Source organism: Meriones unguiculatus, chromosome 12 (assembly GCF_030254825.1).
Source record: "Meriones unguiculatus strain TT.TT164.6M chromosome 12, Bangor_MerUng_6.1, whole genome shotgun sequence".
Classification (NCBI taxonomy): domain Eukaryota; kingdom Metazoa; phylum Chordata; class Mammalia; order Rodentia; family Muridae; genus Meriones; species Meriones unguiculatus.
Window position 1 is genome coordinate 1,452,453 of NC_083360.1, and position 26,826 is coordinate 1,479,278.

The 26,826-nt window shown below is 47.6% G+C and overlaps 1 protein-coding gene across 4 annotated transcripts in view; it reads right to left on the bottom strand.

The window, feature by feature from the left end:
* Window positions 1-26,826, bottom strand: part of Tbc1d1 (TBC1 domain family member 1) — a 187,162-nt gene that overhangs the window by 108,606 nt on the left and 51,730 nt on the right. Inside the window, exon 1 of one of the 4 annotated variants that reach the window (XM_021647717.2) lies at window positions 7,738-7,908. The exons of 2 other annotated variants lie outside the window; for them this stretch is intronic. In XM_021647717.2, coding sequence (XP_021503392.1) covers window positions 7,738-7,767 — 30 coding nt within the window. In that variant the 5' untranslated portion in view covers window positions 7,768-7,908. Of the gene's footprint in view, window positions 1-7,737; window positions 7,909-26,826 lie in introns of those variants that run through there. One more of the 4 variants, XM_021647716.2, reaches the window with a different exon arrangement.

The following is a 26,826-nucleotide window of genomic DNA, read 5'->3' on the forward strand; positions in this document are numbered from 1 at the left end:
TAACTGTATTAAAGGGTCCCAGCACCAGGAGGGTTGAGAACCACTGGGCTGCATAGATGGCTCAGCAGTCAGAAGCACTTGCAGCTCTTGCAGAAGATCTGAGTTCCATCCCCAGAACCAATGTCAGGTGGCTCACAGCCTGGAGCCTCAGCTCCACAGGGTGGGACGGAGCCCCAGCTCCACAGGGCAGGATGCCTCAGGCTTCCTTGTATACATACGCATATGCAGATAAAAACGTACACATGGTTAAAATAACAAATCTTAAAAAAAAAAAAAAAACAAAAAAACAAGGCGAGCAGAGTCAGAAGGCAATCCTGAACAACTGAGGCGTGTGGGGAAACTCCGACTAGGTTCCCTGGCCATGCTTTTGCATGACCTACCCGATCAAGACCTCCATTTACCCTTTTCCAAAGATTTAGTGCGGACCTCATCTTCTAGTCCCCCCCCCCCCCCGGAAACCCTGGCAGAGCCATTCAGACACAGCTACAGTCACATTACAACAAATCTTCCTCCCCAGGAAGAGGAAGACGCTCCGAGGACAGGAGTGACATCTCTGTCCCCACGACACCTACCACTGCGTGTGCGCGCAACATCCCCTCACCTCAACTACCATCCAACCAGGGCTGTAAACAGTGCGTGTTTACAGATGGTCTTCGCAGCTTCCTAAGCAGATGCTGATGTTAGTCAAAAGCAGATTTTGTAAGTAAAAAGAAATAAAGAAAAACACAGATGGGAAGGTCTCTTCAGAGAGAGAAAACAGGCTTAGCAAATACAACTTGGACAATTTAGCCGAAGGAAGTAAACAGCTCACGCATCTCTTCTTGTCATAACACATGGCAGATATGAAATAATCTGCAGGAAAAGAGCCTGTGGGTTTTCCAGACAAACCTAAGAACACTGCATTCCTGCCGGGAGTATCAAAACCCAGCGCAGCTTCAGCTAGCGCCCTCCGCCCTGGAGACACGCGCACGTGCGGAGGTGGGGGCTGCACAGCACGTGCCAGCTGCCGTGCAACAGGAAAGGCAGAGTCCAGTAAGCTAGCCTGTACTCTGTGTGAGCGGGACACGCTACACACTAAGGGCGGAGGAAACCTGAGGAGGCTGGTCCCAGCCCCCGGAGAGCACACTGACAATACTCTGTCTCAAAGGATTCTCCAGACCAGCTTCGAGGGTCCTCCCTCATTTGATACAGCCCAGAGCCCCGTTGGTCCTTTGCCCCTGGCCCACCACACTGCACAACTGTTCTGCTGTCAGCTGTGGCCTATGTAATGCATGAGCCACAAAACATCTCTCTACTGTCACAAAAACAACATCCTATTAACATTAGACCACCAAACACAGGCAAGCACACAGAGCAGTGGGAACTTTCCTTATTGCTAATAGGAGTGCAAAAATGGAAGAGAGTTCGGACATGCCTTACAAAAGGAAATGGACTTTTACTGTAAGACCTGGAAATGCCCCATGGTCTCCACCCTAAACAGTGGAAAACGTATGCCCACAGAAAAGCCTGTAAACATGATAGCAGAGTCTTTATTACTACTGCCAAGACTTAAGACACAACTAAGGTCCTTCTCTAGAGGTAAACAGGTCAATTATAAAACATCCAAATAATGGAACATCATTCAGCAGTAGAAAGCAATGACCTATTAAGCCTGGAGGCTGGGGAAGAGGGGTTGGAGACTGGAGAGATAGTTGTGATTTACAGCTCCAGCTGCTCTTGCAGAGGACTGGGGTTCAATTTCCAGCACCTACATAGTGGCTCACAACTGTCCCTAACTACAGTTCAGAGACTCTGATGCCCTCACCTGACATCAGCAGCACTCACCTGGTACACACACGCAGACAAACACACATACTCCTAAAACAAAACAAAAAACAAAGAGAAAGCTATATTACTAGATAAAAAGAACCAATATGGAAAGGATATAAATGGCATGATTTTCACTACATGACACTCTCTATAGACAAAAAAAAAAAAAGCAAAAACACAGACAATAAGAAGATTCGTGTTCATCACAGGTTCAGAGAGAAGAATGGACACAGCACAGAGGGTTCAGAAGGCAATCAGACTATTCTGTAGACCACTGACGGCTGGAACAGCTCACTATTCCTTCTGCCCATGCCTGGAGAGGGCCAACCGATGTGGGTACTGGTAATAAACTGTGAGGAAGGCGCAGGCAGGGCTGGGCAGGAAAGCTCTCTGTCTTCCACTCAAGTTTTCTATGAAACAAATACCATTTCCTTCCAATTTATTCTATGTAGACCTGACTGTTTTCAACTCCTTCTGTAAAATGGGCTAGCCTCAACCTCCTAGAGATCTGCCTACCTCTTCCTCCCAAGTGTTGTGGTTAAAGGCCAGCGGCTCAACATCTGGCTCTAACGTCCCTTTAAACATTGTATTGATCCCAGGTGGTGGTTGCCCACACCTTTAATCCCATCACTCAGGAGAAGCTCTGTCACAAAAAAACACAAAGAAAAGAAGAAAAGAAACACTGTATATTTATAAGGGAGGGAGGAGACAACATATCATTTTAATTAAACACTATTTCAATTCCTAGACTTTGGTAATATCCTAATGTTATGCGGGGCTAAGTGAAGTTCAAAGAAGAGTGAAGACCAAAGACTTTGAATCTGATACACTGAATAGTTACTACATAAAAAGTTCGAATTTTTAAAAAGGTGCCAGAGTCTAAGGTACAAACATTTTCTTCCACTTTGGTTTACTAGACAGCCAATTTCAAGACCACTAATTTCCTTTTTTAGATTTCTTGTAGGTAAAAACTAAAAACTTAAAACAAAACAAAAACAAGTGCAATTATGGCATATGCTCTAAAAAAATATGAGAACCTTGTCACTCACAGTGTGGTCCCAGCAGCTTGCTGAAAATGCAGCACACAGGGTCCCATCCAGACCCACTGAACCACAGCCCCAAAACCTGGGACACCCCTGTGCCTCATGTAGTGATGGAAGGCACCCCACGCTGGTTTGCACGCTGTTTTCAGACCAGCAGAAGAGCTATGCGACAGACCACACAAGGCATCTCTCATAGTGGACCAACAGCTTCAAGTCTGAGGTAAGCTCAGTCAGTTTCTACAGGACCCCCACTGTCTGGGATAAAATGACAGCTTTTCTGAAGGAGGCCACATTTCATGGGTATCCAGGTGCCACTCACCTGCCCAGCCAACCTGAGCTGCAGTGTCCCCCAGGCCCACTACACGGGGCTGTGGTCCCATACCATGCTCCATCACGGCTTCTCCCATGCAATTCTAGCAGTCTGACAAAACCAGCCCTGCCTTCCCTTCTGGCTTCTCTCCACTCATCCAGTGAATGAATGATTAATCAGAGACACCTCCGGAAAAGGCAGAGCATGCAAGAGTTTTGACAGAAACGGACTGCTAGGGTATAGACATACACACAGAAGAAGGCGCGCGCGCGCGCATATACACACACACACACACTCTCCCTTCCTGAGAACAGCCTATGCTTGAGTTATTAGCCCAAGAGAACCCGCCTCACTTCTGGCAGATAAGGTCTCCCCCTCAGCTGGACTGAAGTGTGGCCGCCTCAGCTTAGCACAGGCAGCACATTTCCCAAGTTCATGGGATGGTTTGACTATTATTAAGGGCTTCGTCCCTCTTTATTAAACTTAAGCAACCACTAATTAAATGTCGCATTAATATATATAAAGAGAACGTCTATGCTTTAAGGACACATCAGAGGACAACCCAGCACAGGACTGACTTCAAGCAAGACAGCAGTGTCAGCGACATAAACAGCTGCAGGGGACAGGTGGACACCTCCCAGGAACCAGGCTTGAAAGTGGCTGTGCTGTGTTCTGGTAAACTGACAAGCAAATCCAGCTGGCCGCTGGCACCTAAGGTGTGCGACTCCAACCTGCCGAGAACTCAAAGGAGAGTAACACACACTGGGAGCCAGGACAGAACTGAAGGCTGCAGTAGGAGCAGCTGATCAAAGGACAAGACACTTGTGCTCTTGAACTGCAGATTGCTCCAGGAAACTAAACTGAGCACAGCCAGCAGCCAGATCACTTCAAAAGCGGAGGGGCAATGCCGCAGCCATCCTTCCTCACTACCACCACCTGGACTACCACCATCCCCTCCTCAGAGAGATGTGGGAACCCAAGTCCTGCCCAGGGAGCCCTCTCCTTCCATCTGTGGGCACCACCACTCCCTTCCCGCCCCCCTGCTGGCTCCCCACTTTGTTTAAAAGTAATTCCACACCCAGCCCAGGGTTCAAAACGCTCCGCTCACCTGGCCTAGAATCCCCTCCATGACCCGGAGTCTGCCTCTCGGCACCAGGTCAGTGCTGCTGGACCCCAGAGCAAGCTGAAGTGCAGGCCCTCCCCACCCAGCCCCCACACCCCCTTGCGTACGGCAGTTCCCAGCACTGGCCGCCAGCTGAAACCACCTTGCTTGTCTACGTGCGGCTCTGTCTCTCCTGACTAGAAAGCAAAGACCACAAAAAACAGGGAACTGGCCTACCACCTCTCCACGCTGAACCCCAGCTCCTCACAGCAGCCTGGGTATGCAGCAGGTGCCCTGTGCATGCCTGTGTGTTAAGTGACCTAATGACAAAGACAAAATATGGAAAGCTTGGTTTTAGTTATTAGCAATCAATTATTTATATTAAAAAAATCACTCCTTCCCTAAAGCAGCTTAAAATGTTTGCCTTACAAAACTTCAGTGTGAGCTGGACAAGGTGGTGCATGTCTTTAATCTCAACATGTAGAAGAAGAGACAGGCGTCTCCATGAATTTATAGGAAGACTGCCTTTGTGTATGCCCTCACAGACATACACAAACACTTTGGGAAGCAGAGGCAGGGGGATCACAAGTTTGAGGCCAGTCAGAGTAACAAAGTGAGATTCTGTCTCAAACAAAACACAAAAATGACAATCTTCACCTTGCACAGCTTTTAAAGGGCAAAACTACTGTGTAAAATGCACCTCTAGAGTGTGTGTACAGCCTGGCACACAGACAATATCCAACATATCCTTGCTGAATAAGCCTATAAGCCCGGGAAAATGATATACGGCACAAACCATATGAAAATACCTTGAATTTAAGACACAGAAACTCTGCCTACATTTTTATATGGCATTTTCCATGTTTATCTGTGAACTGGCTTATGCACATACACTCAAAATCCTGTGGCACTGCCAATAACCCTAGTCACAATCTTCACAGGCAGATACAAATCCAGTAGATCCTAGGGTTAGCCAGGTTTTCTGAGGGCAGTTTTCATTAACAGATACACAGAGGCAAAGAGTTAATCAACAGACAAAGCTGCCAGGCTGGGGGAAACATCTTGGGTTTAGTCTAAAAACCATAAAAGCTTGGGAAGTTCCTTTGTACTTCTTATGGGGCATATGAGACAAGTATCCCTAGGAAGATTCATGAAGAGACTGTACGTAAAGCCCTGCCATCTTGTATTCAATGCACATCCAAGCGGGTGCTCCAGTTCAGGTCCAACTAAAAGCAGAACAATGGTATGCTCATTTGAAAGTCTTAAACTTTTTTCCATCTAGGTTTGATTCATCTAGGTTGTTAAATTGCTGGCTACAGGGTTGCAAAGTCCCCATTCACAAAAGGAAAATGATACCCCAGGTGCCCATCCCCATCAACAACACCCACTCCCCTTTTTCTTCTCCGCCAGGTGCAGAGCTTCAGTGCCAAAGGTCAAATCGGAAACTGAATCAGCTGAGTGAGGGCGAGGCCTGTGCTTGTATGCATCTGGTGATCGTAGGCATTTTTAAATCTAATATAAATGCACATTAGGATTACGCCCACTGTGTGAAATCTACGCCTTTGTCTTCTGCCTTTGACCACTCCCTACTTTAAACTAGAAGTCTTCACCATAAACCAAGCAGGGGTCTGAACAGGTCCCCATAAAACCAATGTCACTCTCACAGTCTATAATCCCAAGGAGCTTTCTTTCTTAGGGAGCTCATTTTAGTCTGGTTTTTTGTTTTGTTTTGTATTTTTGAGACTGAGTTTCTTGAGGCCAAGACTGACATGGCCTCAATATGAAGCTGAGGATGACCTTGAACTCCTGACCTTCCTCCCTCTATTTCAATGCTGGGATTACAGGTATGCACCACGTACCCCCGTTTATGAGATAAACTCACAAAAAAGTTACATTGTCCATTTGCAAAATAACACTGGGTGAAAAAAACTAATTCAAGATATATAAACACACAAACACACACACTAGGTGAACCCACTTAGTTTCAGGCCAGCCAGGGGTAAATAGTGAGCCCCTTTCTCAAGTAAATAAATAAATAAAAGTGAGCGCTAAAGAGAAATTTGCTCTATAAACAGTGGGTTTTTGTTTTAACACCAGTTCAGAAATAACATAATTCAGAATCAAAATCGAGCAAGTGAGCACAGAGTGTGCCTGTCTGAACTCTTCCGAAGTACCTCTTGAAGGTAAACAAAGGTCCAGCTCACTCCACTCCCACAGTGACCAGCAACTGATTAAACATGTTCCAGAGAAGTAAATAAAACTTAAAAACACAGAAGCAGTAGCAGTTTTTTAAAAAAGAAACAGATCTTTACAATATTCCTTTCTGTTGTTGGAATGAAACATCTCTGTGAAGATAATTTTTCCCCTTGCAGTACAACATTAAAATCCAACAATAAATAACAAAGCAACTCAAGTCTGTACCTGAAGAATAGGGCTTTGAATCGCTTCGTAAGCTACATTAATACTTTTTTTTTTTTAAAGCTTAGCGTTACTTAGGAAAGTTAGAGAGTCTTTAAAAGCAAAAATGTGGACATCTTTTTCCCCCCAGTGGAAAATTATACTTTATGCACAAGCTCAATTTTTTTTTTTAAACAAACCCTCTCAATGTATCAGAAGCTGCTTCCGGAGGCGATTCTGGTGAGGACTCAGGAGTGGAATGTTGTTCCTTGGTGTCATCTCACAACCAGCCCTTTCTAGTTTCTGTCTCCACTTTATCACCTAAATTACAGGCGAAGCCACATCTGCTCCCAAACAGGTATTCAGAAAAATGTAATTAGGACACACACACACATACCCTTCACATCCTAACTGGAGGTATTGCCCCCACCTAATTAATTCTATTTATAAAGGGTAGGAGGCAAGCTAACGGCTTGAAGGCACTACAGACTCACACACACACGTGTACACTCATCCACCAGAGGAGCTGGGCGTCTTTTCATGGCTGGGAGCAATGCATCAGTCAAGACGCACACGACCCGGGCGAGGCTGGAAGGGAAGGCTGGCCATTCCGCCGACTTTCCCAGCAGCGGAGCGCCGGCCTGGACTTCTCCGGCTCAGCCCTGAGAGCGGGAGTTTTGCAGTCCTCAAACCGTGCGGACAGAAAGTTCCACCTCACAGCGAGACCTCGGAGCTCGTCCTCGGGGGGCTGCGGGCTAGAGCTGGAGCCGGGCAACATCCTCGGGGACCCTCCCCGGCCACGCGGGGCGCGGGATCCGGGGCGGCAGGGTGGGTCCCACGGTCCGGGACGACAGCTGGGGTGGGGGACGGCTCGGGCTGTGCCTCAGTCTCCCCAGCCGGGGCACGGGCGCGAAGCCTGCTGGGAGGCTGGCTCGCCGGCGGCGGGGAGGAATGAATGAACTGCAGTCCCCGCTCGCCCGAACGGCCTGGCGTCCGCCCCCGGCCCCCCGCCCGGCGCCGCGGCCCGGCGGTTGGAGGCCCCCGGCCCGCGGCCGCTCCGGCCCGCCGCCGCCTACCTTGGCCACCCAGCTGAACAATGGTGACATCGCGGGCGGGCGGCCGCTCCTCTCCCGCCGCTCCCGCTCACACGCGCCGGCCCGTGGGGCTGCCGGCGGCCGGGGGCTGGCTCGGGGCGCGGCGGGGAGCGGGCATCGTCCCGAGACGGCGGCCGGCGGCGGGCTCCTCCCCTCCCCGCGCGTCACCGCCCGAGAGGTCGCGCCAGCCGGCCGGGAGGCAAGGAAGGGAAGTGGGCGGGGACGCCGGGCCCGGCCCCGCCCCCGGGCAGCCCCGCCCCGCCCCCGGGCTCCGGACACGCCCCCGCAAGCACGCCCCGCCACGCCCCGCCCCGCCCACCAGGACCCGCTCTCACGGGAAGTTGGGACGCGCGGCGGTCGCCCCCGAGGACGCTCAACCGGGGTCCCTTCCTCTAGGTCTCCCGGCTCTTCCGTCCAACTTCAGAAGGCTGAGCCTCTCGCCTGGGCAGCGCACAGAGCTGCCCCGCTTCCGGGGGACGGCTCTCTCCTCCCCCTTTATTCCTGCCTCCCGAGTCTCACAGCGTTGGAACCCGAGCTTTCCAGGGACGGCTCCCACCGCCGTGGCGCTTCTCCCTAACTTCTCGGGGTGGCTGGGGTGACAAAGGGCCGGCGTAACCCAGCCCCTGGCAGTTTTACGTACCCAGACGTGCTTTTCTTGGCTTCCTAAAGCCAGCTCCCAAGAGACAGAAACGGCGCTCAGGCAAAGGACCCCCCCTCTCCAACCTCTACAGGCCAGGCAGGCGGTGAAGCAGGGTGGTCAGGTCGTGGCTGCTACAGGGGTTAAACTGACTCTCCAATCCAGACGCCCCCACCTCCACGCTGCGAACACGAAAGCCCGAAGGCCTGTAGTATGGTGCGGGGAAGCTCGGAGGGTCAGCAGGGCTCACAATTCTCCACCCGCCGGCCAACCCATCCCTGAATCCTCTTTCCACTGGGATTGTGCATGAGCTTCCATGTATTTTAATAGCCTCCAAACACCTGGCACCTTAGCAGTTGTTAGTTATCTGTCGCCACTTAACAAGCTGTCCCCAAATTGGGCTGCTACGGCAACAAAAAAGCTCAAGGCCTTCTCTGGGCTTAAGGCGGGGAGGCTGCGCGCATCCCAGGCCCTGGTGGGACAGAATCCAAGCCAACACTGTTACTCCTAGGATTCAGGATTCCCTGGGAGGGTTGGACCTCCAGGGCTTGGTGTTCCCGTCACAGAGCTGTGTCCCAAAGCGGGAGTCAGTCCTTCCGTCAAATTCATCTCAGAAGTGACCTATCAGCCCGTCTGCATTTTATTTCTTAATGCGAGGAAAGACAGTGGTTCGGTTTGGAGACTGCCTAAGGGCATGCAAAATAACAGGAGAGGGCTATGGTCTCTTTCTCTTCAGGGAGAGGTACTCAAGGAGGAGATAAGTCATAATGGCATGGGCAAAATCGAGAGTGACATTTCAAGGAAGGCTCAGAGTCATTCAAAGGGAACTTAGGTGCATCTTTGGGACCTGCAGTGCCTTCATTCATTCATTCATTAATCAGTGATGTTTGTTCTTTCCTTTGCTGAAGATCACCAAGAGGTACTGATGGGAAGGGCTTCGAAGCCTTTTAGCCAAAAAGGGTCCTCCTGTTATCACTAACATTCTGGAGCAGATAAGAAAAGAGGAAAGCTAAAAGTTCTATTAAAGCGAGATCCTTTCCCTATGACCTCATTACTCAAATTGTGGCCCATGGACCAGCAACCTCAGCATGCACTGTCAATCCATTTGAAATACAGAAGCTTCGCCTTTCTCAGTCAGGACTTTCTTTATGGTATGTATGTTTTGGCCTTTGTCCACGGTTACTGGCTTATAAACCCTTTCCAAAGGGCAACTGCAGAAATGAATTTCTCTTCTCCAAAGGAGGTCACAGAAACTCTTAATCTGCCCTTACATTCTTGGATCTGGCCTTAAAGAGTTCTGACCTGTCTATTCTTGCCCAATAGCAGATCAAAACAAACACAAAAACTCCCTCATTCCAGATGGGGCCGCCCTCTCTGGAGGAAGAATGCTGAGCAGAGAGGCCGTGAAGAATAGTGACATAGACAAGCATTGTTGGCTTTCCCCAGCCAATCTATTAGCAATCATGACCATGTAAAGAGGGCTCCACGAAAACCCAAAGGACAGGGCATAGCTTGTGGATGGCCAAACATATGGCAGTTCCTGCAGAATATTAGACCTAGAGAAGGCAAGGAACGTCACAGGCCTCCCCCAGAACACCCTCTGGATCTAATTTGTATGCTACAAACCTGTGGGTCGCAACCCCACAGGGGTCGCATATCAGATATTTACACTGCCGTTCGTGACAGCAGAGCAAAATTGTAGAGATGAAGCAGCAATGAAATAATTTTGTGGTTAGGGGTCACCACAACATGAGGAGCTGTATGAAAGGGTCCCAGCATTAGGAAGATTGAGAACCACTGCTATAGAGAATCTGCTGATAACCTGTTTTCCCTGAGTTACACCACCTTAACGGAGCCCGAGGAGGCAGGAGTAAAAACCTGAATCTATAGAAGGTGGGTCAGGAGTTCAGGTAGAGCAGACCTGGGACAGGGCAAGGAGGCAGGAACATGTCATCCCACCAGTCTGGAGGATGAGGAAGAATCACAAGTTCCAGGCCAGCCTGGGCTACATAAAGACCCGGTCTCCACAACAAGACCAAACAGACACCAACCTGGGGTTCCAAGCTGACATCTGATTAAAGGCAGGGTATCTTAAGGACTGAGTTCCTAATCTGTTGTACCTGACATAGCCAGGTTCCCAGCCTCCGAGCTGAATTAGATTAGAGAACACACAGCTGGTTCCTTTTATCGCCATATCATCGCTCTCTGCTGGTGGAACAAAATCTCCACACTTTTGAGATCATAAAGGTCTGTGTAGGTTGTGGTATGAGGGCGGAGGGAAATGGGCAGCTTGTTTTTTCTTAGGTATGTCCAGAGACTAGTTTACACGTTAGGTAATATATGAGACTCATTAACACTGGTCTTTAAACTATATTGTGAATGAATTATGGACCAAAGGACTCTTGAGAAAATAGTTCAAGTAAGCTTGGGATGGTGGGAACTATGGGTGTGTGTGTGTGGCGTGTGTATGCTCACACTGAAGAGTTTAGGTGTGGTGGATGGTAAACAAGGATGGAAGTGGGAAAGCTAGACAATGATTGATATCATCATACTCCATCGCACCAGCCCCCAATCTGAGCACTCCAAAACTTCCCAGCATCTTGAAACCACCCTGGAGGATGGAAGAGGATACCTGGAACTGTCTAAGGAAGTCTGAAGCCTGGAACTAAGTTTTCTGCCAGAGAAGGTGAGGTCACTAAAAGAGTTTACTTCGCATTGGAGAGAACAAGGACTTAAACATTAAACCAGGGACGGTGGCACATGCTGGAATCCCAGCCACTGAGGAGGCTGAGGCTGGGGATCCGGAGCTTGAGGCCAGCCTAGGTAATATATCAAGAGCTTTTTAATGAAAACAAACCCATAGCATTTCTTGAAACAAACAAAAAACAAAATGGGGAGAGGCAGCAGAATATGCCCAAGTGCTGACTTGTAAGGGTTACAAAGGAGAGTGTACACTCAGGTGAAAAAACAGGCCTGAAGGCTCCACTGGCCAGTCCGTATTTCATGTGTGCACCCGGGGCACCAGGCACACTGTAGTCTGAACTTGCCGTAGGTACACATACACAAAGGCACTAAAGGGAGGCTCTCAGAGGCCTGTCTGAGCCAGGTCCCTGAGCCTGTACCAGGAATGGACAGAATACATCTTTCATGGAAAAGCAAGGGGCGTGTGGAAATATTTTCAGAAATACACATGAAAGCCCCTCCTCCTTTGTTTTAAAGTGTACTGGCGACATGAAACTTAACCAACCACACCAAACAAAGAAATTCTCCGTTATAGTCTGTAATTTCATGAACAGTAAATATTAACACCACACACTCTACCACAGTCTAACTGATCCCACACTCAACTACAATAATTTCCCCTAAAATGCCAGCTTTCCTCCCACCTGAAAAATGTTCCCCCCACAGATAGATAAATAAATGAATAAATAAAGCCTCTGGAGAATATGATTCCACACCTTTGTGGAAGTCTGCATGCATCCCAGCCAGTTTTGTGTAACAGCTAGAACTCCTGCTCCAACATCCTGCTCCTGAGGATGGTGGCCCCCAGCCTGCTTGTCATTCACTGGACAGGGGACAGGTAACAGATAACTCGATTGCTTTAAGACCAAGATCAAATCCCCAGAAACCTCGGAGGGAAGGTGAGTCATACGAAAGTGCTAGAAGAGCCGAGATGGAAACAAGAAGGAATGAATGAATGGGAAAGCATCTTGCAGACCGTGTGTTCTAACACTAGAACACGCCCGCCTATCAGTTGCCAGGCAACGGGATTTGGCTGGAGAGGAGGGCTTATTGATGTGGACATCTGGGTTTCCTTAAAGCTTGGATGAGATTTTTGAGATGCAGCCTATGCCTCTTCTAGTAAGTGGTCTGTTAGGATTGAGAGCCCCTTCCGCAGTTCTACCCCAGGGGAGGGGCTGGATGGGTGTCACCAACTTGATAGCCCTCGGGGCACCTGAGCCACCAGCCTCCGGGCCTGTCTGGAAGGAAGTTTCCACATTAGATGAACTGAGCTGTGAGTACCCCCCTTCAGTGTAGGTTTGCACCATCCGATGAGCTGGGGCCCCACGATGGAGAAGCTAGAAAAGGTCAGGTGGGCGTCAGCTCTTATCAGCTTCCTGACTACACAGGCAATCTGACCTGCCATCCTTCCTTCTTTCCTTTTGTCAGGTGCTCTGTCACTCCAAGGAAAAAACTAACTAATACAGGGAAAGTGTGCTGTGAGCAACAGGCCAATCAAAAGCTCTGGTTGACTGTGTCCCTGTGCACTCAAGATGGCTGCCTTTCTATGGGACTTCCAAAGGATGATTAGACAGACCACCTTATCAGTTTTCCTGAAACTTGAAAAGGGGGCTCCTACCAAGCCTGCCCAGCTTGTCTGCCAAGCTCTCCATATCAGCCCCTTGTCTGAAGTATGTAAGTGGCAAGGCTTTCTCTCCCATTCTGTAGGCTGTTTGCTATGCATATAGCTTCCTTTACTTTGGAACTTTTTAACTTCATGTAGTGCCATTTGTGAATTCAAGAGCTCAAGAAGCAAGGACTGAGAATGTTCTGAGTATTCCAGAAAAGATGGCAGACAGGCTTCAGTCCACTAACCCAAAGGAAAAGGAGGCCAGGGAGACTAGAGAGCACAAGAAAGCATGACCTCACTCACCACCGCCTTCCTCACTAAAAGACCTGGTTAAATATAGAACCATTGTAATACTAATTATACAAGGAAATGCAATAGGTTTCAAGTGAATCAGAACCAGTTGGCAACTGGCCAGGGATTTATTCAGTTCACAAATTTGAATATTCATTAGTGCCTACAGTGAAAGGCAAGGGATTCTTCGCAGGGAACAGGGAATGAGTCAGACCTCAGCCCTGCCCTCAAGGGGCATAAAAGCTAGGAAGTACAAGCTGTGACAAGAGGGTGAAACGTCAAAAAAAACGGCCCTTCCATGCATTCTCACAGGAGGAAAAGGGACTGTAGGCTACAGAGACAGAAAGGCCTTCTGGGCTGGAAGATGTGAGGCCTTGTACAGAATGAAAGTGGAGGAATAGGCTTCCCAGGACTAAACAGGACATGCTTGGAGGAGACAACCCCCAAACAAGCTTATATGGGGTGGGAAGATAGGGGAGGAGAGAAGAATGGAGAGGGGAAGGAAAAAGAGGAGAGGCAAGGGGAAGGGAGAGATTCATTTAGTAAACCAGCAGCTGGAGTGCCATCCCTTCCAGTCCGAGCACTGACTGCTCTTCCAGGAGCTGGGTTCTGATCCTGGTATGCACAGGGGGTGGTGTACAACTGGGCGTAGCTCCAGCTTAGGGAATCTGACACCCTCTTCTGGACTCCTCAGGCACCTTCTCACATGTGGTGTGAATACAGACAAGAAGAAACAGACATACAGCTTTAAAACAACTGGTTTGTTTCTACATTTTGCCTGCATGTATCCTTGTGCAGCAGATCTTTCTATAAATGGTTGTGAGCCACCATGTGGTTGCCGGGAATTGAACTTAGGACCTTTGGATGAACAGCCAGTGTTCTTAACCTCTAAGCCATCTCTCCAGGCCCTGTTTTTGTTTGTTTGTTTTTGTTTTTGGTATTTTAATATAAAAAAAGGATTTGCTAAGAATAATATAAAATCCAGAAAAACTCTGTGGTTTGAATAAGAATGCCACCCTTCAGAAGAATCAGGAGGTGTGGTCTTGTTGGAAGAAGCATGTCACTGGGGGTGGGCTTTGAGGTTTCAAAAGCTGGAACAGGTCCAGTGTCTCACTGTCCCTCTTTTCTTCCTGGGGATCCAGACATAGAACTCTCACTCTTCTCCAGCAGCATGTCTGCTGCATCCTGCCATGCTCCCTGTCATGGTGATAACGGACTAAATCCCTGAAACTGTAAGCCAGCCCCAATTAAATGTTTTTCTTTATAAGAGTCTCCATGGCCATGGCTTCTTTATACCAATATAACACTGATTAAGACAAACCCCAAGTCTGAAAATGCCTGTGTATGAACTGAAACCAGATGCTCGTGCAAAAACCTGTCCATGAACCATGAATGTCACCTACTGTACAACAGTTTTTTAAAAAAAAAAGGATTATCAACTTAATGTCCTGCACATGAATCTAAACAAGATGCATTCAATGGGATATTATTCACAACATGCATGGATTTAAGCAATATTGACTTAAACTAGTCACGAAGGACTATAAACGGTGCGGTTGCATTTATATGAAATTCCAAAACACGTATGTATAGAGACAAAGTGGGTCCATGGCAACCCAGGTCTTTAGCAGTTTCTTCCCAGGTTGAAGCATTCCACTCTATAGGGAAGTTCCTTACGCCAGAAGGTAAACAACTCAAAACAGCTTCAGGAAGTCCCTAAAACTGACAGGATTCACTAGGCCCCTCTCTCCCAACAGTAAATAACAAAGGTTGCTGAGAGTCATTCTCAGACAAGACAAGCTGCAAAGAACAGTCTGAAACCAGACCCACCGCCTGGAGGAGGCGGAGACCAGACAAGCTGCCTGGAAGAGGTTTAGAACAGCTGAGGAACCTGGAAAGCACAGCTTGCAACCACTGAGTTGCCTGTAGGCTGTGCAGTGTGATCCGGGTTCCCAGGTTTTGGGAGTTGTCACCACGCTGGGGGTGGGCTTTCCTGCTGCAGCTGTCGTTGAGTCATTTCTGCTCCTGTAAGTGACCCCAATAAAACCCAACGGTTCACCAGCTTGGACTTTGGTGGTATCCTACTTTGCTTGGCTGTGGGTTCCCCATGTGAGGTGAACAGATGTGTGTGTTGTGTCTCCCCGAGAAAAGTCTTGTCACACAACACCAGGGTGGGAGTGGAGTGGGGATGAGGATGGAGAGATTGCTAATGAGTGCTGGGTTTCTCTGTGCAGAGTTAGAGAGCAAGGACGGCTATACAAGTCTGTGAAGCAAATGTTAGGCCATGTGAATCATGGCCTCAGTTCCAAACTCGCTTTGTATGAGGAACAACCTTAGGAAGTTAATTCCCAGAGCCTTTATCATGACGGAGTCTGCACACGATGGGAGGTTTGGGGACTGGATGGGATGACACATACTGAGTGAGAATTCTGAGCCGTGGTAATGCTCAGCAGACCTGGCTGTGGTGGCTCTGGTGGCAGCGGCAGCACGGATTGAGTAATGATAGTTTTAAGTTGTGTGTCTGTACGTCTGTGTGATGTACACTTCTTTGAAGGTGGGCCATCAAAGTTTAGGTGATTATCAGCAGAACACTCAAGGCTGGCTATCATCAGAAACGCTTCAGGTAGGATGTCTGTGTGCACACACACACATGTGTGCATCTGTGTACACCTATAGAAATGGAGGAAGATGTGGGGTACCTCTTGTATCACTCTCCACCTTGTTTCTCTGAGGGAGAGGCTCTCACATGAGCGTGCGGTTTTGGGCAGCCAGCAAATCCCAGCTGCCTTCCCGTCTTTGCCCCTTCAAGGCAAGGATAACAGGTGGACACAGGGTCACACCTAGGTTTATGTGAGTGTTGGAGTCTGTGCTGCAGCCCTCATTTTCACAGAGCAGACACTCTTAACCAGCCCTCACTGCTGTCCCAAATATGACCAATCTTAAATTGTAAATATATATCAGCAAATGACCCAGAGGTCCTGAGTTCAATTCCCAGCAACCACATGGTGGCTCACTACCATCTATAATGGGATCTGGTGCTCTCCTGTGTCATACAGGCATATATTCAGATAGAGTGCTCATATGTATAAAGAGATAAATCTTTTATTTAAGCTGCCATCTGGGCACTAGGTATTGAACCTAGGTCCTCTGGAAGAGCAGTCACTGTTCTTAACCACTAAGCCATCTCTCCTGCCCCAGGCCCTCCTCACTTTTAGGGGTTCAGGAACTCTGTGTCCCACTCACCTATAGGAAGACATGCCCTCTCCTGTCCCACCCCTCTACTCCCTCCTAATTATCCTAACCCGGACTTCTTTCCCACCCACACTCACATTTGAAGTCACTCAAGAGTCAGAATAGGGCTTCCAGGTGGCAGAACTGAGCCAGCTTCCAAGCCAACAGTGCTCAGTAAAGTGACAGAAGGTTAAAGACAAGGGGAAGGAAAATCCAGTGAGCACTTCTTTGAAGGTGGGCCATCAAAGTTTAGGTGATTATCAGCAGAACACTCAAGGCTGGCTATCATCAGAAACGCTTCAGGTCTGCGGATGTCTGTGTGCACTCAAGCATAAACACAGACTTCATTTTGTTTCAGATGTACCTTATCTACACAGCATGAAGGTGATGTTATACAATATTTTTCACCACCTCTGTTTTGACGGTGACCATCACAGACTCAGGCCTGGAGTTTTCTACTTATAGCATTGTGATCATCACAAGACTCAGGCCTAGAATTTTCTACTTGTAGCATCACGTCCTTATGAAAAGGTTCGGGATTTTCAAATTAGGACTGTTTGGTCTGTGCTTCAGTGTACCTGTGTCAGTTTAGATGGAGGCCTCTAGTTTTATTTCAGTTTACTATTTTTATTTTCTGTGTGGGTACATTGGCAACAGCCGTCAGAAGACAGATTATGGAGGCTGAGTCTCTCCTTCTACCATGTGGGTTCTGAAATTCAAGTCAGGTCATCAAGCACCTTGACTCACCAGTCCAGGCCTCTAGTGTTGATTTTGCACGTTGAATTACAGATTCTTGTTAACCAGAACAACAGCAAACAACTTCAACATGAGTATTTTCAGTATTTTCAGGTTACCTTCTCTAAATTCGTCCAAAAGCCTTGTGCCCTACCTAAAAATCCCAAGACTGTGCTGAGTGACAGCAATGACTAAGTTGGACCTCCAGGGAATTTCTCAAGAGTAAAGTTCACACCATCTCTGGAGTGCCTGTGTTCTGTGTACATACAAGCCTCAGGAAAATGAAAATTTGCTTGTGAAACAAATTTCTTTCTTCAACTATAGTAATAGTCAATCTACCAAAATGTCGGTTCAAAACCAGCTTTCCAATTACACTTTCCTATGTAAGAATCTGTTTTCGTCTCCAGATTACATCCTGTGTACATTGGTCATGTTCACTTTTTAGCTTATATGGCATTGAAAAATAGAAGCAGTGTTTATCTGTTTTTAGCTCTGCCTATAAAGTTAAGCAAATTATCTTCTTTCCTACACATGTTTCAAATTCATGGAAACAATGCAGCAACAATGACCTCATTAAAGAAAAATTTAGCGTCAAAAGATTTTGACTTGCACACCTTATGTCATAACGAAACAGAGGAGCTCAGCTTTCATCTCAGACATCTTGGTAAAATTTATAACGGAAACATTCAAACGACCCATCTGTGTTTCACAACATTTCTATGTGCACTAATTTCACAAAAATAATGACTACTAAATGGAAAAAATATGTTCCTCCTTTAAGAATAAGACTGAGAAGGGAGCTGGGGAAGTGGCTCCATTGATAAAGTGCTTGCCTTGCAGGCACAAGGACCTGAGTTCAATCCCCAGAACCTGCGGAAGAAGACAACAAAACAACAGCCAGCCTGGCCCTTGCAGTGGTAGGTTTGTAATGTGAGCGTGGGAGGAGGAGTAGACAGGTGGCCCCTAAGAGCTCTCTAAATGGCCAGGCAACCTAACCCAACAGGTGAGTGCCAGACCAGTGAGAGACTATCAGAAAAACAAGGTAGACGGTGTTCCTGAAGAACAACTCAGAATGACAACCACGGCTGACCCCTGCTTTCCACACATATGCACATACAGGCGCATGTACGCACACATGGACATGCGCACTCCACACCATAAAAACTCTATTTCCTGACTCATCTATTAGCAAACAAACCCTGATCCAAACTCCTTTCCCTTCCTGCACGGTAGGTCATAGTTTCCTGTTCTAGATGGTTGAGCTTACCTTTGAATAGGATTTTTTTTTTTTTTTTTTTTTTTTTTTTTAGTTTCTAGACTTTCTAAAGAAGCTGGATTCTATTAAATGCCCCAATTTTGTACACGGCTGAGTCCTTTCTCACTCTCCTCACTCTTCTCAGGTCCAAAATGAACACGCTTCCTAATGTTGGGTCAGAACTGCACAGTGAACAGCTTCAAAAGATGGTGGCTTTGTCAGGACCGTTGCTTGTGCTAAGACAGAACCACAATCCTCTGCACACAAAACCGTAACTCTCAGAAATTTAGCCTTATTGTTATTACTGTATGTCTGTGGGCATGATGAAGGGAGGCAGGCGTGGGGGAGGGGGCCAGAGGCCAACTTGGCTGGGTTGCACTGCAGTTGCCGGCCTTGGTGGCAGGTGTTTTTACCTGCTAAGCCCTCTTGTCAGCCCTAAAGCTGTATTTTTGCTTTCTTGATGTAACCTGAGATTTCAAGGTAAAATCCAGTGAGTCACAGGCTCCTCGATCTCGCCAAAAGCTTGCTCATGCTTTTTCAGGTGCAACTTCCAGGTGCACGGAGCAAGAACATTTTCCAGAAACCATGACCCACATGTCAGTTTCTCTGTAACTGCCCCTCAGAAAGAGAGAGAGGAAAAACAACTTCCAGTAACTTCTCTGGGGATTTAGTGCTCAGCAAAAGAACACCTGCCTGGGTTGTAAAATAAACCACACATGTATCCTGGCCTCTATAAGGAACTAAAAACCACTCCTACTGGCATGGACAGAAGTCTGGGCCGAGAGAATCTAAGTTAAGAATGCTTTCTCTTTTCCTTTTGTGTTAGACTATCACCCAATTCCTCAAGTGCCTTTTTGTGGGAGGTCTAAAGCATAGCTCTTTTTACCTGGAATTTCCCAAATGTGACAAGGGTCAGTATGGGTACTATGAAGATAAATTCAGCTTTCAGATGAGGGTCGGCAGCTTCCTCTGGGGTTGGATTCATTTTCATGTGAACCTTTGATCTTTGCTCTCTCTGAGGCAGAACAGGAATGACATGGGGCCAGGCAGACAGCTCTGCACTGCTAGCTTCTACTTGCTGGCTTCACAGGCAGATCACATCCAAATCTAGCTCTAAGTTACCATGGACTTGAAATCCCCAACATTCCCTCCAGGCTTCCCGCAGGGACACTCTGACGTTCATGTTGAGGTGAATCCTACAGTGGCACACTGCCGAACCCCAGTGCTTGGAAGACCAAGGCAGAGGGGTGATGGGCTCAAGGCCAGCCTGAGCTATGGGACCCCATCTCCAACAAAAAAACCAACAATGAGTTAATGGTCTGGTGACTCCAGCTCACAGCTAGCAAGCCACCAGAGCTACCGGAACATTCCAGAACCTAGACTCAGATCCTTCTTTCAGAGGACAAGTCAAGAATGGATGCTTGCCTCCTCTCTGCTGTAGCCTTCTCAAAGATCAAGGGTCAGGGGGGAAGAAGGCATCCCCTGAACACTTACTGTCTGGCAGATGTTTGCCATCACCTCATTAACCATTGCAACCCTGTAGATAAGAGAAACGACGGCGGTGAAAGAACAAAGTGCACAAAGCGAGGTACCGACCAGACCCTGCGGAAACCAGTGGACCCTGGACAGTCCATTAACCCTCCAAGCTTTGTTGAAGGTATCCATAGTAAGTGACACGGGGAGCCTGGTGACCGCCACGGATGGGGAAACCGAGCACACTTGGGAAAAGCTGAAGCCAGGATTCAGGCCTGTGGTGGCTAGTTTTACGTCAACCTGACATTGGCTAAAGTCACCCGAGGAAGGAACTTTAACTGAGATGAGGCTGTCGGCACCCTGGAGGGACATTTTCTTAATTAGTGATTGATGGGGGAGGGCCCAGCCAATTGTGGGTGGTGCTATCGCTAGGCTGATGGTCCTGGGTTCTGTAAGAAAGCAGGATGAGGGCTGGCTCAGAGGTTAAGAGCACTGGCTGCTCTTTCAGAGGTCCTGAGTTCAATTCCCAGCAACCACATGCTGGCTCTCACCATCCAGGATGAGATCTGGTGCCCTCTTCTGGCATGCAGAATCAAAAAAAGTGGTGTAAGCCAGAATGTGGCATCCTCCACGGCCCCTGTATCAGCTCCTGTCTCAAGGTTCCTGCTTTGAGTTCGTATCCTTGCTTCCTCCAATGAACAGTGATGTGGACGTGTAAGCCAAACAAACCCTTTCCTCCCCAGTTTGCTTTTGGTCACGGTGTTTAATCACAGTGATAGAAACCCCAAATAAGACGATGTTTTAGTTTAGTGTCCCTGACTATTATTTCAGAAGCCCCCTGTCCAGCGTCATTTATTCTGCTTTGCAGATGAGGAGTTGGAGATCTGAGAGAGAAGCCTGGCCTAGGGCAGGGCCGCCATCTCTCAGAATCCCTCCAAGCTGACTCCCAAACCTATGGACACGGGGGTTTGTGAACCAAGATGTTTAGATTTTAATATGGCCAAGAGGGGCTCTCTAGACAGCCACCAGGCTCTGGCAGCTCCCAGAAAAAGCACACTTGGCCAGGGAAGAAGTTTGCCTCTTACGGAGCTGAGGCATTGGGCTGATGCTACCTAGCTAGAGTAGATGGATAGGGGCTAGAAATGGAAGGAAGGAAGGAAGGAAGGAAGGAAGGAAGGAAGGAAGGAAGGAAGGAAGGAAGGAAGGAAGGAAGAGAAAAAAAGGAAGGAAATGGGAAAGGAGGTTTCATTGGGCCTGAGGCAGCAGGCCTCTTCTCAGTGAACAGCTATGTCAGGGGCTAAGAAAGAAACAATGCCTGCCTGCCACACGCTGCCACTGAAGCTATGCTGGGGGCTTCAAGCCAGACAAACCTGGACCCGGGGGAAAGCCTGGGCTGGGCCGCTGGCTGTGGGGAAGGGGGAAAGCCTGGGCTGGGCCGCTGGCTGTGGGGAAGGCAGGAGCAATGCTTCTGTGAGAAGCTGGCCTGGGAGCAGCTGGAGACACTAACCTCCCACGCCCAGAAAATTCAGTTGCACGTGTGGTCTGGCACCTGCCGAAGCCTAAAGGCAGCTTGACTCCTTAACTGAAGCCTCAGTGGCTTCAGGACAATATTTAGAATCACTTCTGGTGGAACATATGACCCACTGCTCCCCTTTTCCAGCTGTGGGCCAGGGGCATACACAGAAAGCTGGCAGAACCCAAGAAAGGGGTCCCCAGCCCCAGGCATCCACAATGCTGCTTTCTGAGCACAGTGCAGCTGACCAGGGCTAAGTTCACATACGCATTCTGGCCCAGCCCTGGGGACAGACCTCAACTATCCTCTAGTCCACACAGCAGGTCCTGGGGTGTGATGGCAGACACACCACCTGCCCGTGAAGGAACACGTCACAGTCTAGCAAGCCCACACTACACACAAACAGGAAACAGCTCAACTGAACGATCAATGCAGGGGGGGAGGGCTCTTAGGCCAACCGTGCACCCCAAAAGCAGCCTGCAGTCTTAACGAGGCACCCAAATCCTAAGGGGAAATTCTTCCCCTAGAGCTAGGAGAGGAGAGACACTATCTCTAACCTGTAAAGGATTAGAATTAGGTCCTGACAGGATTCCTACCTGTTATGTTTAGATTTATTATTTTCCGGATGCTCTGTCTGCATATATGTCTGTGTACCACATGTATACCTGGTCCCCACCCAGGCCAAAAGAGGCCATTGGATTCCTTGGGACTGGAGTTACAATCGTTGGGCATCAAACGCGGGTTCTCTGGAATAGCAACAAATGCTCATAACCACTGAGCCATCTCTCCAGCCCCTCGGCTGTTCCCATGTTAATCTTGTTTCCTACAGCTTAACTCATAAAACACGCTACCCAAAATCAAATAGCCTATGACAGATACACGCTCTTATGGTGCCTTCATGGCTGGTCTCCTCCAGAATGTATGCTGAGATTCGCGTGCCACTGCATCAGTGTTAGGCGCCCTGAAGGGGGCGCCAGGGAGAAGCCACTCTGTAGGTGGACTAATGAATGGCTTTCTAGCAGCCATGGGTGACTCTCACTGGAGTCCGGCTCCGTCTCCTCTCTTCTGCATGTGTCTCCTTTTGCTTCTCCGTCAGGAACTGAACACATCAGATATAACTGTCTCATCTTGGACTCTTCCCTCCCCAGCATCTAGACATGCTCTAAGTAAATCTCCATTTCTTTAGGAATTTGGCCAGCCATAGGTATTCTGTTGCAGCCAAAGAAAATGGATTGTGGTGTCCATGTAGCTACTACCCAGTCATAACAGCCTTTGATGTTCGTATACATGGGTTTTTTGCATTAGCACATTCGTGTGCTGTGTGTATGTGTGTGCTTGTTTATACTCATGCAAATGGATATGGACGCACGTAGAAACCAGAGGTTGATGGCAGGGGTCTTCTTCCACTGCTATCCGCCTCGTTTTCTGTGGCAGCACTGGCTGAACGCAGAGCGCACAGACTCCGCTAGTCCAGCAAGCCAGCGTGCCACAGGGAGCTCCCTGTCTTTAATTCCCGAGTGCTACATTACAGGCAGGCCGCCATGCACGCCTGGCTTTTGACCTGGGTCTGGGCAAAATCTGGTCCGTACTCTGTGTGGCAAGTCCTTTACCAATGAGCCATTTCCCCAGGCCCCACACTCTTTTCAGTGTTCCTTCCATGCTAACCACCACTGCTCACGAAGCGGAGCGTCTCCTTCTCCCTGTCTTAGATGTTAGCTCTACAGCTACCAGTCCACAGTAACAGGAAACAGTGGGTTTTGCTTATACATTCTTCCTGCATAGTATCACTGTATGTGTATGTGACCTTCAGAAACTATATTCAACAGTATATTATTTTGACTGCTGAACTGTGTTCTGAGTATATGACTATTTCATAGCTCAGTCATCTATTCATTTCTTAAATGGCATATAGACTCTCCCCAGCCTTACCTTACTTATTTATTTGTTTATTCACCATGGCGACATCCTTGCAGCTATCTTCTAATTCACTCGTCCGGTTGCCGAGCATCATAGTTAAGGCTGTTATCCCTGTTACCCTAGCCTGGGTGGCTCTGGGGGCTGAGAGCTCTAAAGTCGAGGTGCCACCACAGCTGTTGTCCTCTGAGGACCACCGACTGACTTACAGAGTTGCTTCCTGAGTGCACTGTACGGTAGAGGGGAGGGAGTGGAAGGAAGCTCTCGGGTTCCTGTAAGGACACAAATCATACGAAGGCCCCATTTCCATGCCCCAGGTACCTCTCCAACGTCTCTGAATCAAAGCACTGAGGTTTCCGAGGGTTCTGGCTTTCATGCCCCAGGCCTTAGGACTTCATACGCAAAAAAGATATTGGAGTTCATGTCCATTGCCAACAACATAGTTAAATTAAATGATCCTGGTTAGAGACTGTCATGGAGATGTTAAAGATCCTCAGAGAGGTGCAAACTGCCACTGTGCCACACAAGATGTACCTATCAGCGGACTGCAGTCACTTCTGAAACATTCCCTTTCTGGTCCAGGTTTTAGCATCCTCATAATAATCCTGAGAAAATAGTAATAATGTAACCAAATAAGATCATAATTACCAATCTCATCACAGCCAGATAGTGAAGGGTATTAGGGCTGGAGAGTACCCAAACAACTAAAACTCTTCATTCACAGGTAAGGAAGCTGAAGGCTGAGGAGCTGATTTATCCAACAAGTATTTATTTTCTCACCTAATAGATAACATGTATGTGTTTACTAGGCACCAGACATTAAGTTTAAAACTCTAAATTTAAGCATTAAAAACGCAAATATTTAAACCTATTTAAACATCTCTAACAATAACTTAAAAAAGACAGATATAAAGCAGTTAGACAGCCATCTAAGATTGCTATCAAATGGGAAAGGGTGGAAGGAGTCATATTCCAGAAATGTTTCAGGTCTGTCATGAGATCTGCCTATAGTATTTGGTCCATGTTCCAAGACATGAATCTTCCAGAAGAGGGGTCCTAGCATTTATTCAAAATAATATCTTCATTTGTAGAAGAAATCCAGTTCACCTAGTAAAAAGAGCCATGGTGGGAGAAGATGCCCATACCCTGTAGACCCTCATCTTTGACCTGCTGACCCAAGACAAAAGGTTACTTGTATAGAAAATTCCACCACAGAATCAGCTCCAGGATAAGGGTGAGCACTTAGACCTGACAAAACAGAGACTGTGTCTCCCCCTGTGGGCTCTTGGCAACAAAGGCAAACATTTTATGATTTGTCTTCAGGGAAAAGAGGATGACAAGATCTCTCTGAGCCACCAGGGCAGCCTAGCTACGAGGCTTCCTTAGTCTCTGGAGATCAGCTCTGAGCAGCCTTTCATCAAAAAGCAACCTAGACTGTGTTACCTGTTCTGCCTCTGGCTACATCTAGAAGGCTTCTTGTGAATTAGCATATTCAGAGCCTTAACCACCTCCCACTTTCACCAGTACCAGCAAACCCACAGACACGTGATGCTAACTACCTGGATTGTAATTTAGAAAACTCGGCAACTACACAGGAGCCCCGGGAGCCTCTCAGGAGATCCAGATTGACACCACCTGGTCCTCCATTAAAGCTTCACACCGAGTCCAAGTCAGGGACATGTGCTTTAAGTGACAGTGGGAGAATCAAAGGGAAATTTGTGAACATCACTTGACGTCATTTTAAGATGTTAACTGGAAGGATTAGCTGCCATGTTCCTTTCTATCCTCTGCCCGAAGAGTTCTGGCTTCTAGGGCTTCGTTAAAGCTCTCGTGTGCTGGGAATAGAAGACGTGGGAAGATCCTGACCTGACCCTGGCCTTTCCCCCTTTCTCTTTTGCTATTTCCTGTCTCCTGTTTTGTCTACTGGAGTAAATCATGTTCTCAAAAACTGTGGCTGAAAGGACTGAGCAGCACCAGAAAGCTGAAGGAGGATGGAATAGGATCATGGACATATAAACAGAATGTCAGTGACACCACAAACCACCGTTGTAATAAGAAGCATACACACTTAGCACACATCTGAGAGCCAGGATGGCCTCTAGGTACACACCTACCACATGATCTGAGAGCCAGGACCACCTCTCTCCAGGAGTCTGGACCTGAAGGCAGGCGGACGAATTCTTTCTCTGACTGTGAGATTTGGACAAGTTACCTGCTATCCAAGCCCCTTTTTCCACACCCACACGGACAAAAGCAACAGCCATCCACCAGACCTGCAGACCATTCCAAACCTCTCAAGAGAACAGGCAAGGAATAAATGTCAGTTAATCAGCGTTTTTTAATTTACAACTGACTTTTGATTTCACTCCTTACTGACCTTTAATAGAGCTGTCTTTTTAAAAATTAAAAAATGCCCTCCTGACTTCTCTCTCTCCGGCTCTGATCTGCTGGAAGTTGGCCGTGTTCAGCCCACTGTCTGCTGCCGTGTCAGAACACCTGAGCTGGGCACATTAAGGAGAACAGAGGTTTACTTAGCCTGTACCTGGTTCCAAAGGTTTGGAGGTCCCAGATTAAGTTATGCACATTCACTGAGGGACTCCTGCTGCTTCAGCTCATGGAAAACCAGCAGGAGAAGGTGGAACTGAGGACAAAATGCTGTATCTACCCACTCAGGCAATACTGAGTCCAGTTCTCTTGAGCTGTGGGCCACAACCTCATTTAAGGCTGCAAACAATGTGGGTGTCACAGTCAACTTGGTAGTAATGGGAGGTTTCTAAATGTGCAATGGCCAAAAATTAATTCAAAATCAAACACACATGAATCCAAGGTGTTTCTGGCAGAGCTTATCCATATGGCATCATGCAACTTCACCATTGAATCGGTCTGAACTTACTACAGACACACTTAGTCCTGGCAGTCTGTCACACAAGGAACACTGACTGACAGACCTTGGCTTGGATTTGAGACGACTACAAGCAATTAATTGCATTTTTTTTTTTTTACTATACATACAAAGTTTTCTATCCTTATAGGCCATATGGTTTAATTACAGAAAACAGACTACCATTTCTCAGCATGTAAAGTATTAATTAATGTATCTTTGGATCGTATTATGTTAGACTATTTGCTTTTAAAACTGACTGTGGGCCACCGAGATGGCTCGGCGTGAGGTAAAGGCTCTTGCTGCCAAGTCTAATGACCTACATTTGATCCCGGGAACACCATAACGGAAGGAGAGAACTGATGCCCACAGGTGTCTTCTGACCTCCATATGCATTTTGTGGCATGTACACACACACACACACACACACACACACACTATATATATATATATATCTATATGTATATAACAAATAATAAACAAATAATAAAGTAACGGAAAAATTTTAAAGCTGACATTTAGTTAGTAACTTGTGTTCCATAAAACAATGTTGAGTTAATTTTGGCTTTGGATTGGGCTAGCATTCTCACAATTTCTCAGATGGCCCTAAACTTCTGCCGCTCTGTGCTGCGATTTACACAGAGCGGCATTCTCAGCGTTGATGACTACACAATCAAGCCCCCAATCGACTCTGAAAAGCACAAAAAATGGCCTGTGCCCTGCAGTATCAAATATTCTGACACAATTTCATTATTTGTGTAAAATTAAATAAATGCATTCACCTCATCAA